The sequence below is a fragment of the Pinus tabuliformis genome, chromosome 8, assembly GCF_031772625.1.
Source record: "Pinus tabuliformis cultivar Carrire ecotype Pingquan chromosome 8, CPIR1, whole genome shotgun sequence".
NCBI classification, from domain to species: domain Eukaryota; kingdom Viridiplantae; phylum Streptophyta; class Pinopsida; order Pinales; family Pinaceae; genus Pinus; species Pinus tabuliformis.
In genome coordinates, this window is record NC_142294.1 from 1,408,047,359 (window position 1) to 1,408,063,070 (window position 15,712).

The window sequence follows — 15,712 nt, forward strand, 5'->3', positions numbered from 1 at the left end:
TGCTACAGGTTCCAATATGATTTTTCCTTCCTCTTCAAGTTCTGGCGATATTATTTGAATTGGGATATTCCACAACTTTTGAATGAGTGGCCACACTTCTTTGTCCTTCTTCCATTCATCCCTTGCTTAATTTATCCAATCTGGTTGGATAATAGAAATAGCACAAAACAATGTTTCGACATCCTCATCCTTTCTTGAGAGTGCATCTACAAAAAAAAATTTCTTCCCTTTTTTATAGATGATGTCAAAGTCATAACCCAACATATTTGTGACCCATCTTTTCTGTTCTTCTAAAAATAATATTTTTTCTAAAAAGTATTTAAGACTATCATGATCCATTTTTACCTTGAAGTGTCTTCCCATTTGGTAAGGTCGCCATTTCTTAAGTGCATGTAGTATTGCCAACATTTCCTTCTCATAAATAGTTTGCTTGATATGTAGCTGTAAAAATACGTAATCACCTACATCAAAACATTTTTCACTGCGATGTTGATCTACCCGTTGTTTCATTTGATTCTACACCAAAGTGGCGTTATCCTTTAAAAGTTGGAGAACTTGTTGTTGATGCTCGATGTGATCTTTCACTCCTCGAACCTTTTTCTTCTTGATATGTCCTTCTATCTTTAGAGTTTGAGGAGTGCTAATTTCTTCCAATGCTTTACAAGATATGGTCGGATTCATTTCTTGATGCTTGATGTGATCTTTCACTTCTTGAACATTTTTCTTCTTGATTTGTCCTTCTATCTTGATAGTTTGAGGAGTGGTAATTTGGGCCAATGCATTACAAGATATGATTGGATTCATTTCTTCTTTCTTGATGTGATCTTTCACTTCTTGAACCTTTTTCTTCTTGATATGTCCTTCTATCTCGAGAGTTTGAGGAGTGGTAATTCTTGCCAACGCTTTACAAGATATGGTTGGATTCATTTCTTCTTTCTATGGGGTTGGGTCCTAGTGTATATCCTCTTCTCTTGATGTTTCTTGATCCTTTTCTTCCTTCTCTTCATACTCTATGTAAAATAATTTCTTTTCAGCACACTTATGACCTTTAGTGCATTTGCTATCACAATTGTAACAAAGCCCTTTTTCTCTTTTTTCTTCTAATTGTTGTGGTGTAACCCTTGTAGGTTGTGGAAGGCTAGGAGAAACAACACTTCCATCTTTATAGTTGTGAGGGGTAGAATTCCTTGTTGCCATAATTTTTCTTTCCACTTTGTAACAAAGCCCTTTTTCTCTTTTTTCTTCCAATTGTTGTGGTGTTGCTCTAAAGAAGGTGTTTCTCTTTGTATTCTCATAATGTGCTATAATTTCCTCCATGAAAATTGACCACGTAACAGGTTGTTTACGAGAAAAAATCCCTTTATACCATAAAAATTGATATTGTTCTAAATATGAAGATGCAATACATACCTTTTTTAATAATATTACACCATGTAGATCAAAATATTTCTCCATCTGTAGTATCCAATTTACCGGATCCTTGCCATCAAACTTCCTCATCTCGTTTTTTCTTGATTTTAGGAGCTTGATCTTCAAATGACTGTAACTCTGTACTTTCAGATCTTTAAGTTCTGAAATTGCGACCTGCAGTATCCCTCTGCGTCCTCTTTCCAATGCCACTAGTTCTATCGAATTTAGATTCTCCAAGGTAGAGTTATGCACAATATCCCAAGATGACCTGATTATATACCTTTTTAGAAGAGTGAAATTGTATGAAGTGCCACGTGTCACTGTTTTTACCTTCGGGTCTAAAAAATATACACAGGAAACTACAATCTGTCCTTTTTCTATAATTTCTTACGAAATTGCAATCTAATGCTCAAAACAAAAGTTATGATGATTTTCCCAAGGTCACTTGTTTGGAACGTAATTCAGAAGCCTACAAAAAGACCAACTTCCTCAGATCATATCTCCGAAAATATAGCGCAAAAAGCTCTGAAATTCGGACTCGAGGTTTAGCGCGATTTCATCTCAAATGGGTTTTTTTCATTTCTGAAACATCGCAGAAAAAAGTTATAGCTAAAATGCCACGATGACCTATTTGAAGTAGCGAAACCCTAGAATCCAAAGCTCTGATACCAAATGTTATGAAACCAGCTCACAAAAATATAGAAAAGATAGATGAATGCCTTATAAATAAGCCTCTTCGAGGGGGCAACCTCCTTTACATTACACAAATGAACAATTCTTCGATGATACAAATGACAATACCTCCTTTCCATATATAGGAGTCTAAGGGGTCAATATATAATCAGAGCCGACATAACAATAATAATGTAAGGGCACAATAATAACAATAGTGGGCTTCTATGGGGAACAATAGTAACAATATGGAGACTACATGCGTACAACAATATAATAAGGGGGTTGTACTAATAGCAATAAGGGGTTGCACTAGTAGTATACTGACCCAACACAAATAGTCATGACCTCTCCTAGATAAAGTCAAACTGTCAACATAATCCAATGACACACTTTCCCATGGATGACTCGGAACTTGGAGTGGTGTGTAGAGCCCCAATTTTCTATTAGTGGGCTTGTAAACTGAACAAAACACACATCCCTTTACATATCGAGTCATAATATTTTTCATGTGAGGCCAATAACAAAACCTTTGAAAATGACACAATTTTGCCTACACCAAAATTACCCAACACAAGAGATGTATGTGCCTCTCTGATTACATGTATTCTTTCATTGTTGGGAATACAAAGTTTACTAAGATGGTATAGCAATTTTCCTCACAAATGGTATTTGTCCAGCTACGATCGATTAGTCAGCTTTGCATAAATCTCATTAAAATATTCATCATCAACATATTGTTCATCATAACTTTCAAAATATAAAAAAGTATTTTGAAAAGCTATAGATGCAATAATAGGAGGGCTAGAAAGCATATTTGCCACTTTGTTGCTAGTGCCCTTATTGTATTTTATTACTAAGTGAAATTGCTGGAGGAATCCCATCAATCTAAAATGACGTGCTTGTTGAAGCTTGGTTTATAACTAGAGGTGCTGCAAGGGTTAGTGATCTGTGTGAATGTTGGTCTCCTTTCCAATCAAATATTGCTTCCACTTCTTCATGCTTTGAACAACTTGAGAGAATGTCTCTGAAGGGTAACATACGGTTTTCGTCTGTTGCATCAATACTGCTCCCATGGCATACCCATTGGCATCTGTCTTGATCTCAAAAGGCTGCTAGATTCTAGGTAAGCCCAAAACTAATGCGGTAATGATATTCTCTTTCAGGTTATCAAAGGCTTTTTGCTAATTCCCTCCCCACTGAAAGTTTTATTCACACTTGTCAATGCATGCAAGGGGGATGCAATGACGGAGAAATTGGTAATGAACCTTCTCCAGTATTGTACTACAACAAAAAATCTACGAACCTCTATAACATTGGTGGGTTTAGTCCACTTCACAATCACATCAACCTTAAATGGATCTATTTTCAATTGTCCACCTCCAACAATGTGACCCAAGTAAACCAAAGATATCTTACCAAATTTACACGTAGACATTTTGACATACAATTTTTCTTTTTGAAAAACATCAAACACCTTTTTAACATGACTCACATGATCTTCCCATGTCCTACTGAAAACAAGAATTTCATCAAGATACACAAGTAAAAAAATCATTAAGAAAAGGCTTGAAAATATCATTATTCACCCTCATGAATGTGGCTAGACCATTGCATAGTCCGAATGGCATCACCAACCATTCAAACAACCCTTGCTTTGTCTTAAGTGCAGTCTTCCACAAATCATGTTCTGAAATCCTGACCTAATGAGAGCTAATGTGCAAGTCCAATTTTGTGAAATAGACAACATTTTTCAATTGATCTAATAAATCATTAATGAGAGGGAGAGGGTACCGATTCTTTACTGCTATTTTTTTGAGTGCCGATAGTCCACACACATCCTCCATGTGCCATCCTTCTTTGGCGTCAACATAATGGATGAAACACATGGAGAAGAATTTGGCTTATGACCCCTTAGTTGAACAACTTCTGCACCTATTTCTTTATCTCCTCCATCTCAATGGTTGACAACTTGTACATACCAATATTTGGTAAAGGAGCATCCTATTGCAAGTGAATTTCATGTTGGATCTCATGCTTTGGAGGCAACCCACTGGGTTCGTAAAAAATCCCATTATAGTTATATATAATTTCATACAATTCTTTTTTATGAGCAGGATCACAACCTTGGAAAGCTTCAAATGTCTCTACATATTTTCCTTTGACAACCATGAACATGCAACCATTGATGGAATTGATCAATCTCTTCATCTGACCTGCACTTACAAGACTAGCATTGATCTTGGCACGATGAGCTCTAACAATATATTCTACCCCATATTTCGTGAGATGATACTTGTTTTCATGGCGAAAGAAAACTTGTTTCCTTTCATATAAATATGGGCTCCCCAATACAGTGCCATTGATATCCAAAGTTACAACATCAAGGTCAACCTGATCTACTAGTTTGGATGTGATCACAAATCTAGCTCTACACTGCTTGGTTACATGTAATTTGACTTTATCACACACCCAACCAAAAGGGTAGGGTTTTAGATGAGGCTTGGTTTCTAACCCTAATTTCTTAAATAAGGATTTTGAGATCAAATTTTCTTGTGAGCCTGGACCAAACAAGGTTTCCACTTTAGCATGTTTCATCAGAACTCTAATGTGGAACAATTCAATTCTCTTTCCTTCATTAACAAGAGACTCATTGGATGAACTTGAACTTGCATGCAATTCATAATTTTCATTATCATGAAGAGAAAGGGCACCTTGTATGCCCACAGCTATGATATGTGTCTCATCACTGGATTCAAATCCAGGATCTTGATGTACAATTGCCGCCATATTTTACTTGTTATTTCCACCAAATCTTTTTGGCTTCAAATCTGGATGAAACTTCCAACAATTTTCATCACCGTGGGCTTCCTTCTTGTAATGTGTTCAAGATGGATTTTCGAATTTCTTCCATCTTGGTTGTAGCTGCCTTCTTGTCCTTTCCCTTGCCTTTTCCCTTGAACTTGCTATTATGAGGTTTGAAAGATGATTTCTTGGGTTAATATTCTGTCATTCTTGCCCCTTATTTCAAGGTGAATTGCCTTCACACTAGCCACATCAATAATAGTAAGCTCCAATAACAACAAATAATGCCTAACGTAACTATGTAAAGCACCAATATACTTTGTTATGGTTTCTGGTGAAAAGTGAAATGCCCAATTTTAAAGCTTGTTTTCTAAACTCTTTTGTGAAGATTTGTACATCTTGACCCTTTCCTTGTCTCAAGTATTTCCATTCCATTAAATCCTTTTTCGATAACCCAAAGGATAAAACTTATATTTCAATGGAGAAAAAAAATTGGACCAAGAAGAAAGGAGATTACCTAGGTTTTTTTTACCTTTCTAAAACTTGCTCTCCCACCAAATGAGAGCGGTGCCACTCAGTTGAAGATATGATAATTGGATCTTGGCTCATCTTCCTCGATCTAATAAATCCAACAATAAACCTCGATATGTCTAATTCAATTGTTTAATTTATCTGCATTACATTCTCCATTATATGTGAGCAAATCAAACTTTATATCTACCTTCAAAAATGGCTTCTTAGATGCATTCCTATGATGCTTGTTAGAATGATGAGAAGAGGAAGAAGAATAACTATCACTGGTGAATGGATATGCAGGCAGATCTTCTCCTCCACCTCCATGGTTTACCAAGGCATTATCATCAGGCTCTTTCTTCTCAGGCTTGATTGTCTTCTCATATTTTACAAACAACTTGTCAACTTTCTCTGTCATGGTGAAGAAGATCTCGTGACATTTTCACTCTTCCTCCATTCGAGCTTCCTCATCTACCATGTTCCGTCCTCATGCTGCACGCCTTGCTTCGGTATAAAGGATTTAAGTTTTCCTTATCCTCTTTAGATCTTTTTCTTGGTTAGAATTCACTCATGCAATTCACATCAAGAAGACCTGCTCTGCTACCAAAGTTGATCGAGATATTTTACTTGAAGGATGAATACATAATTGCATTTAAAAGAGAATGTAACCAAGTGACATAAACACATAAAATAATCGAAATTCAAAATAAACCATGAGTTCAAAGTTACAAAAATAACTTGATAACGGATTTCACCCAGTGTGGGCTACATCTCTGGGCCTTGCTCAATGTGGGGAGGCCTCCTTCATTAATTGGCAGAAAAATCAAATTACAATCAATTACAAAATGACACCTTATACCTCCATATGGGGATGGCCTGAAAATCCAAAGCTATACTGTAGAAATGGACATCGCCATTGAATTTGTGGTGCGAAATCATGTCAAATGACTATAAAGTTTACCTTGTTCTAGTTCGGTCAAAATCTAGCCCCCGAGAATCTAAAATATTTCTTCTTGAGGGTTGACTGGAGTCCATCTTCTCAGATGATAAATCCAACCACACCACTGTGCTCCTTATGTAAAATCGAGTAAAATGAGTATAAACTTGGCCTATTTATGCTTTAGTGAATTCTAAGGCTCTAGGGAATCTAAATATTTCCTGCAAAGGTTCCTTAGAATATTCCCTTCGAATATTACTCAAAATATTCCCTCCGTATGGCTCTTGAAATTTGTGCCAAGGTGCACAATCTCAACTCTTGGGTACTGATTCAACTCTGCGGCTTCTATCCCCTGGCTCGATGACAAAGTAGTGTTTATATAACATTTTTTTGGGCTTTTGTTTCACTGACCACTTGGTGGTCTATTGGCGGAAATATTGTGTTTAGGGCCCAAACCTTTCCTCGACCACCGTTTAGATATAAAATCCAACGTTTTTTTTTGTTTAACGGTTAATCATATATACTCTCACCACTGGTGCTGATGGACTAGCCGATGGACCCGTTGGGCAGGTTTGACTGTTGTTTCTAGCCCATTTATATAATATATATCTATATGGTATGGTTGTTGGCCGACTGGCCAGCTAGTTGGCTGGGTTGACTGCCCGCTAGTTGGTTGCCAACTATTTAAAAAAATATTATTATTATATAATGATCCACTTTCTTCTCAATTTTTAGGGGATATTAGAGATTTTAGGTAGGCAACAATTTTTCCTCCATCGACTGCCGGACTAGTCCAATTTGTCACCTCCTTAGCAAAAACTAGTACGATGACTGGGATGCCACATGGTGCATTTTGATTGGCCTGTACAACTGACTAAGCGACTGACTGGGTTTTTGACATCAACTGACATGTATCACTCTGTGATTTGTTGTCCTTTGACCATATGCACGTCACCCTGTAGACGTCAACAGACGTACAAATGATATCAGAATCTGTACTGATGAAATCATCATTCCAAGTGGTTTTGTGGGTCTTGCCTGCAAAAATTTTAGTTGTTTTGGAAAAATTTCAGCGGAACATAAATTTCACATACAGTGTTTGTTTGAGGTGTCATTCACGCCATTTGGTTTAGAATGACGAGATATTCTATTTGAGATTGGTTTCTTTGAGTTATGAGGACTTAAAAAATTTGGCCTTCTGGGATCCTCCTAGATCAAGGCTTACAATAGAAATTGACTCAATCATCACTCAAATATGTCTACTGGTCTCTTTCTTAGTTGGGCTTAAACTGACTCAAAACTTTTACAATTTTGGATTTTCTTTTTCGTTTCTTCTAGATTCTATATCCTCGAAATTACTTCATTCTATGTTGGGCATTCTTGCTATAGGTTCCATATTTCTTTACTTGTTGTCGTTGTAATGTTTCTTTGATTTTTCTTGAATTAGTGATGAAAAATAGAATAATCATGTCATCTACAGCTTCCTCTTTAGTATTTGTTCAACTCTGGACTATTACCACAAATATTCATCTTCAAATTATCTTCTTTGCACTGCTTCATGTGCTTCATATTCTTGACGTTCTTTCTGACATATTTCGTGATAGCAATATCTCATGTCTTCTTGACTCCATCGCTGAAAAATGGTTTCAATATTTTCATCTTTATCTTTAGAAACATCCATGTCCTTTCTTGCATCTCATTCTTCATATTCTCTCTTAACTAGACTACTATCATGTTTACGTGCATACCCAAAATCAATGTTAAAAATATTTTCTTTATGCTCTTCAATGAGAGCTTCCTGTTCTACCTCTTCTTTCTCTACCTTTTTTTCCACTCTTTTACAAACCTCTGTTGCTGCAAACATGTTGTATTCAACTTGGGTTCCAGACACAAGTGGCCTTCTCTCACCAAATAACAACATATGAATGTGTTATTTATGTTGCATCATGTGCAACCACTCATCACCAACTAATAGTTATTCATCATATTTAACATCAACATAATTTTGATTCACTCTATTGTGGGATATCTCAACATGCATGTGCTCTTCAACAATTTCAACTTCACTAAATTCATCACTTGTGACTGGATTCACCAATTCACATCTCACTTTGCAGTCATAATCCACATGTGTTTCGTCATAGTGGGATTCACCATCATTTGCACCATCGACATTACAATGGAGTCCTTAAACATTTTATGCTCTTGCTCTGCTTAACACACAAAGGTTTCAACTTCTCTCTTTGCAATATTTGTTGCATCTTCTTCATCCATATGAATATTTTTATAATGGGTTTCACTTTTATAGTGTTCATGACCATCATCCACTTTTGAGTGGGATTATCCAAGTCCTGTTGTCTTTTGAGAGTCTTTCTCATCTACTTTCATATTTGTAGATGACTCAACAAATTTTGACACATCTTGTTGTTGCATGTCATCCCCCCTTGCACTAAATTCTTCTTCCAAGATCTTCCATGCTTCCTTGGAAGTTGTAGCTTTTGCTACAATGCACAAACACTTCTCATCTAATACATGTTTTATAAAATTTAATGTTAAAGCATCGCATACTTCATCATATGGGTTGTTAGACTCGTATTCAATTAACTCTTTAGCTCGAAGAAAAGTTAGCATCTTGATAACCCAATGATCAAAATATTTATGTGTAAACATAGAAGGTGGTAGCAAATCAAAGCTACACCAATCACCCTTTATTTCTTCTTCATCTTATGCTTGACTCTTAGTTCCTTGGTTGGGGTCTGAACCTATCTAAACATGGCAACAATATTTGCCTCTTCTTTTTGATTCATTTTCTTAACTTCTTCAGTTGCACTTTGCGACCCATGAGTGTTGTTTTTCCTATGTCTTATAGTTTTTTTCCTGATTGCATGAGGCTATCTTCCATATTTCCCTTGAAAATAAAATATAATTTTGAATATGCACCCCATAAGGCACAATATTCATCGAAAACACCAAAAACATTCATCCAAAACACTATCATACTTTAAAAAACACCAAACTTTTTTACAACAAACCTTTACAAAGTACTAAACTCTTACATAAAAAATAAAACCCTTTTTTAAGTTTTATAAAAGCCTCACTAACAAAAACCTTTACAAACCTCCTTTATTACCTTTTATAAAAAGCACTTCATCAAAATGGTCCTTTTCAAATCTCTTGAACGAAGCCCTTTATGACCTTTTCAAAATCCTTTATAACTTTTTAATGAACAAAACTTTAATCACTCCTTTTGCTTTTTAATAAAACACTTTATAAAAAGAAACATTATAAAGAAGGGGTCACGAAATTTCGAAAATACTTTCATATTAGTCAAAGGCCCACGTGACTTATTTTTTTAAACCTCTTATAATTCAAACCTTGGGTGAAGTCTATGTCCAGGTCCTTGGAAAATTTTGAAAACCCTTGAACGCTCGCAAAGTTTTCCGACTATATTTATGTCGATAGGTGTTCATCTATTAGAATCGACCACTTTAATCTATTTTTAATTATTTTTTTATTAATTTTTTTTGTTCTTTTGGTCTAAATTCAAAGATGCTAATATATTGTCCTCGTCGTCACTCTATTAATGGCTAGAATTCACATCATTAACTTCCATGCATATCTAAATCACATGCTTAAACCATATTTAAATTAATTTTTTACATGATTAAAAGTTTATTGTGCCTATTGTTCATAACCACGTATCATAATTACTAAAAATAAATTTAAAAAAACATGTATTGAAAAATTATTATAACGATTCATATTCAACCATTTGTTAAGTGTAATATTCGCTCCATTACGTGCATCCGTCCTTGCACATTCCATTGTAAAACATATACGAACTTGGTTTTTAATTGTAGTGGATGAATTAGTAGATGATAAAATGGAAAAGTGCATGAAACACACTAAGGTTTTGTGCCTAATTCCTTGAAATTGTTGGTCGTTCATATTATGTAATGGCGATAATAATCCTCCTCTTCATGCAACACTGGATGTTTGTTTCTGTTTTGAAATAATAGTTTTATTTAATTAGTACAATCTTTTAAAAAATTTAATAACTTTTGAAGCTTCAAATTATTAAAGCATCTGCCAGTAACATCTACTCTAACCACTCAATGGAATATAGTCCTTGGTTTTGGTTGCCAGAAAGGCCTTGCATTTGCTATATTTCTTATTGGGTTTTCTTTGCAATTCCATCTAAAGGTTTCAATTTTAGGGTTATGGTGAAATTTTGAAAAATTAGGTTTGCGTGCACTATTGTTTAAGGATTCTTAAATACTTTTACTTTTTTTTTGCAATAGATAATATTAAAATAGAGGGCTCCTATGCAGTGCTACCTGGACATCCTTACACATATCCATTACCTCCTCCAACAAGTTTTTTACAATTGTGAGTGATCTAACTGCCACAGGCTGTCCAAGAGCTTATCCTCTACACAATAGAATTCAATCCACAATGGCTAAGGAAGCCATTTTTGGATAGGTGGGAGAGAATCAACAATTTTGGATTATCTAGTGTTGCAAACAAATTTGTTAGTTTTAATGTTTTGATATTGTTACTTCTCATTCTTCAATGTAGTAGTTGTGAAGCTCGATTATTGTAATCCAAATTCCAATTTATATTTTACCAGGGAATTTGGTGATTAACAATATGAATAATTTTATATGTCACTGCACACATTTATTTTGCTTTTGAAAATCATTTCAAATAAATGGTATGAATCAAATGTAATATTAATATTGTATGTAATATGTTTGGTAAAAGATATATTAGATTTAATATATCTTTCAGTTTTAATTGAAATTTTTTGCAGGGTAAGATGGGAATATGGTTAAAAAATTACAGGCCTATTTTAATAAATATTAGTATTTAAATAGGCATAAGAACATCAAGAACTTTGATCCATTATCCTAAAAAACAAAAAATCTCATATACCAATTTATAACTTCACTTCACTTTAAAATTAAATTATAATTATTAACCTATACTTATAAAACTAAAAAATTTAAATTAAAAAATACACGATCTACCCACAATATTTCTTAAAAAAATTAAAAGAGAGTGTCCCATTCTTATATGAACTTATTATTTATTTATATTTATATTCTATAAATAATAAACTTATTCAGAAGAAATTAACCTATTATTTATTTTTATTCATATTCAATAATAATAAATTATTTCATCCTCTTATCCATATATATTATTTTTTTTGCGATTTCTTAAAAAAAAAAATTGTTTTCTATCGTCCGTGGATAACTTGGGAGAGAATCAACTTATCATTTAATAGGTATATGAAAGTGGATCATTTCTCTCGCAAATAGTCCATCATTACATTGTTATAAAATAGTCTTTTCCCTTCATCCTCATTTAAATATTTTTACTTTATCATTTAAATATTTTTACTTTATCATGAGATATCACTTAGTATATAGCCATGTCTTAGGGAGTACAAAATATGTCAAAATTTAAATAAAAAATATTGAGATATATTTTTTATGGGGTAATTTTAGATTAAACGTACAAATTTAAATAAAGAGAAATACACTATTTACACACAATCTTCTTTAAAATAATTAAAAGAGAGTGTCCAATTTTTTTATTCACTTATTATTTATTTTTATTCATATTCTATAAATACTAAAATTCTTTAAAAGAATTAAAGGAGAATGTCAAATTATTTTATTAACCAATTATTTATTTTTATTCATATTCAATAATAATAAACAGTTTCATCCTAGTATTCATATATATGATTTTTCTTAAGTTTCTTATTAGTCCATGCCTGGACTATAGCATTCGATATGCCGTTGACTGGCTATTAAAATGCGCGTTGACCATCATTTTAGGCGGGTTATTCACGGTTTAACCAAACTTTAGGCTCGGCAGTTTGTTCGCCAAAAATCTTTAACCAAAGTTTTCACTTTACCCTCTTATTGCCGGCCTCACTTGCCCGATGTGAGGACAAGTTCATTTATCCTAAGTTGTTTTTGGTTCATGTTCTCCATGTCCTGGTTCCTGTTCGTGTCCTGCATGCAGTGCCCTGCACGCTGCATGTGCCAGGTGTTATAGTTAATAATTTTACTTCAAAAGAAAGAACAGGTCCCTGCCGATCCAACGGGATTGAGAAACACCATTCAACAGGAAAGATTGAGAAACACCATTCAACAGGAAAGGATCCGATCCATAATGGTGGTTTGATTTCTCCAACCTTCGCTATGCTCACGATCAGGACCCAAACCCAGACTCTTACCGCGGAATACTGGTTATTAATAATGCAGCTGCTTACAGCCATCGGCAAACAGTACGACACACACCTAACAGACAGGCCCACAACTACTACTCATCTGTTCAATCCGGATTCAGGTAAGCTTCTGTTATATTCATGTCAAGATTAAATAAAGATATGATATGGATGCCCTTTTTGGAAATTTACGTCTACCAAGCAGTACAAAGCATGATACAAAAATTGGTTGTCAGATGGTTTGTCACATTGGGATGAAATCAGAACCAGACTGCTATTAAAATCCCCTTTTAAAAATGGGTTGGCAGATGGGCTGTCAACTGGGATGATATCAGATGTAAACCAAAATCCAACCCCCATCGTGGTCAAAGTTGAGAACATGACTGTTAAAATACGCCTTTGATAAACAAATGTGGGAGACTCGGGAGTCGGAACCTTCAATATTATTCCTTATTTGTGAACTCTCAGGCGTCATGAAATATATGAGAACCCAGGGCCCCAGATGAAATACCTACAAAATGTGGTAGCTGCCAAATTGTATCAACTTTATATGCTCATGAAAACACTTAGGGTTTGATGCAGGAGTTGTGTAGGTGAGAGAGGCAGGTGGCTTTCCTTTTCTTGCCCGCTCACTTTTCTGCCGACTGCTTCTGGCCTTCAGATGATGCTAATAATTGAGTTGTATATAATTTTCTTTCCATATGTTGGCAAGATCTCAACTCTATAACACCCATCACAAGGTTTTCCTGCACCTGGGACAACTTTTCAGGTGCGTGTTAAGAAACCAGGTTACATCACAAGGTTTTCCTCCACCTGGGACGACTTTTCAGGCACCAGTTGAAAACTAGGTTAGTTTATTGTTTGCTGATGTGTGATATATACTGAGAAGTCCGGGGATTATTTCTTGTCAGTCGTCTAATTGCTGGTTTTTATTAGTTATGAAAGTGTCACTCTTAAGTAGGAAATTTTTGAGAGAAGTTTTTGTTAGTTTACTCAAAATAGGTGAATTTGGTATTAGACGATATTGTGTCTTTGTCAAGGTTACTGAATCATCCAGGTATAAAACAATATATTAGTGACATAAAATAAACACTAATCTCATCAGGAGTGTATTCTAATGTGTTATATTCGGATAATCAGTATTGTGGTCATTTTCTGCATTTTTATGAGTTACTCAAGCATTTCCGTAGATCATTTTGGATTTTGAAATTTGTAGCCACTATGTTAGTTAGGCAAGGTCACGTGATAAGTCCTGCTGTATACACGTAGTCCATTCTGGGCTGTAGCTGAATCCAGGATGGCCGTTCTTCAGTTCTTTCAAATCTTTAAAGTTTTTGGTTGGTTGAATCCTTTTTTCTGATTGGAGAGGTTTAAACTCCTCAGCAATATCAGCTTTTCAATAGCATGACATTTGTCTATGAAGATGCCAACCGGGGGGAATAGCTCAAAGTTACCCAGGACTTGCGTCCAAGCTTCTATGAAAGTGAACCTCTGTTTTTTCGTGTACAAAGTACACTTGATTTATCACTTGACCACATCCTGCCTGACAGCTGCTTTTTGGATGGTGCTTTTGGTGACATGCAATATTCAATGTTGTAGATACATGACTTGGATGCCAAGCGATTAACTCTTAATCCCAGTGCTCTCACAATGTTGCATGAGTTTTTAGGGAGAGTAAGACCCTTACTGCTTCTCTGCAACTTAATGTGACTGTGTTATGAGATATGTTGGAGATCGTGTACAAAATAATCTGTGTAACAATCTTGAAATGTATGTTTGACTTCGAACTGAACTCTGAATTGTTGATGATATCTAAAATATTTTAACAATCTTGAAATGTATGTTTGACTTCGAACTGAACTCTGAATTGTTGTTGATATCTGAAATGTATGTTTGACTTCGAACTGAACTCTGAATTGTTCATGATATCTGTAAACTTTGTCTTTATCTACTGTCACTACAGTACATTGCCCTCGAAGCACCACAGAGATTTGTATTGCATTTGGTATTATTTTACCTATGTTTCTGTTTATTGTTTACTGTACAATTTGCTTTTCTGAATTGGGATGAGTTATTCATTTTCTTTATTCTATATATGTAATTTCATTATGCACATATCCAGCATGCTGTACATACTTTGTGACTGTATATCATGATAATCTGTTATAAACTTTACTAGCCAATTTGGTACAAATGATTGATTTTATTTCATTTTGTTTGTTATCTGAAAGGCAATTGAGAAGCGCATTTCAGTTTATTCTCAAGTACCAGTAGAAAATGTAGAACTTATGCAGGTTCTACGGTATGCAGTTAAATTTTAATGTAACCATTTTTGTATCATTGCAGATTGTATTTCTGTTAATTATGTACAGCTCATCTTTGCAATCCGTTTTATTATTATATAGTTCCATAACCGGATATCTAAGTGATAGTACATGAACACAGGTGTGAGGAAGGTGAATTTTATAAATCTCATCATGATTATTTCTCGGATAAGGTATGACCTTATGAGTTAGCCAATGTCCCGGTAACCTTTGTTTTGAAGTTTTGGATTACTTATAGATGTTCAAACTAATATATCTTTCCAACTGTACTCTAGAAATTTATTTTATTGAGGCAGTTTCTCGTGCTTGTGATATAGCTTGATTCCTGTTTGTGTTTTTCCAAATTGGGTCATTTTCAAAGATTGAGGCAGTTTCTTGTGCTTTTGCTGTAGCATGGTCTGTGCTTGTGTTTTTTCCAGTTGGGCTGTGCATTATTATAATTTATTATATGCTTCCCCCAATTATTCCTATGTTCTATCTAGATCAATATTGAGAGGAACTACCACTAGTCCACTGTCCAGCTGACAATTTTTATTCCTATGTTCTATCTAGATCAATATTGAGAGGAACTACCACTAGTCCACTGTCCAGCTGACAATTTTTTTTCCGGTAATTACTGATCACATATCTGTTTTTTTCTCTGTTTAGTATTTTCTGAAATTTGTTTGGTGGTTTATGAATCTTAATTTTTTTTTTTTATATCGAAAACATGATCTTCAGGTAATGGCAGGATAGAACTCTGCAACTTAGCATTAATAAAAGGGTTTTCGTGGCAGGATAGAACTCTGCAACTTAGCATTGATAAAA

The 15,712-nt window shown here is 34.7% G+C and overlaps 1 protein-coding gene across 1 annotated transcript in view; it reads left to right on the plus strand.

Annotated features, from left to right (window-relative positions):
• Positions 1–15,056, plus strand: part of LOC149240839 (uncharacterized) — a 35,586-nt gene extending 20,530 nt beyond the window's left edge. The window contains exons 2-3 of the mRNA XM_089370327.1: positions 12,187–12,703; positions 14,813–15,056. Coding sequence (XP_089226453.1) covers positions 12,187–12,703; positions 14,813–14,820 — 525 coding nt within the window. The 3' untranslated portion in view covers positions 14,821–15,056. The remainder of the gene's footprint in view (positions 1–12,186; positions 12,704–14,812) is intronic.
• The last annotated feature ends 656 nt before the right edge of the window (positions 15,057–15,712 follow it).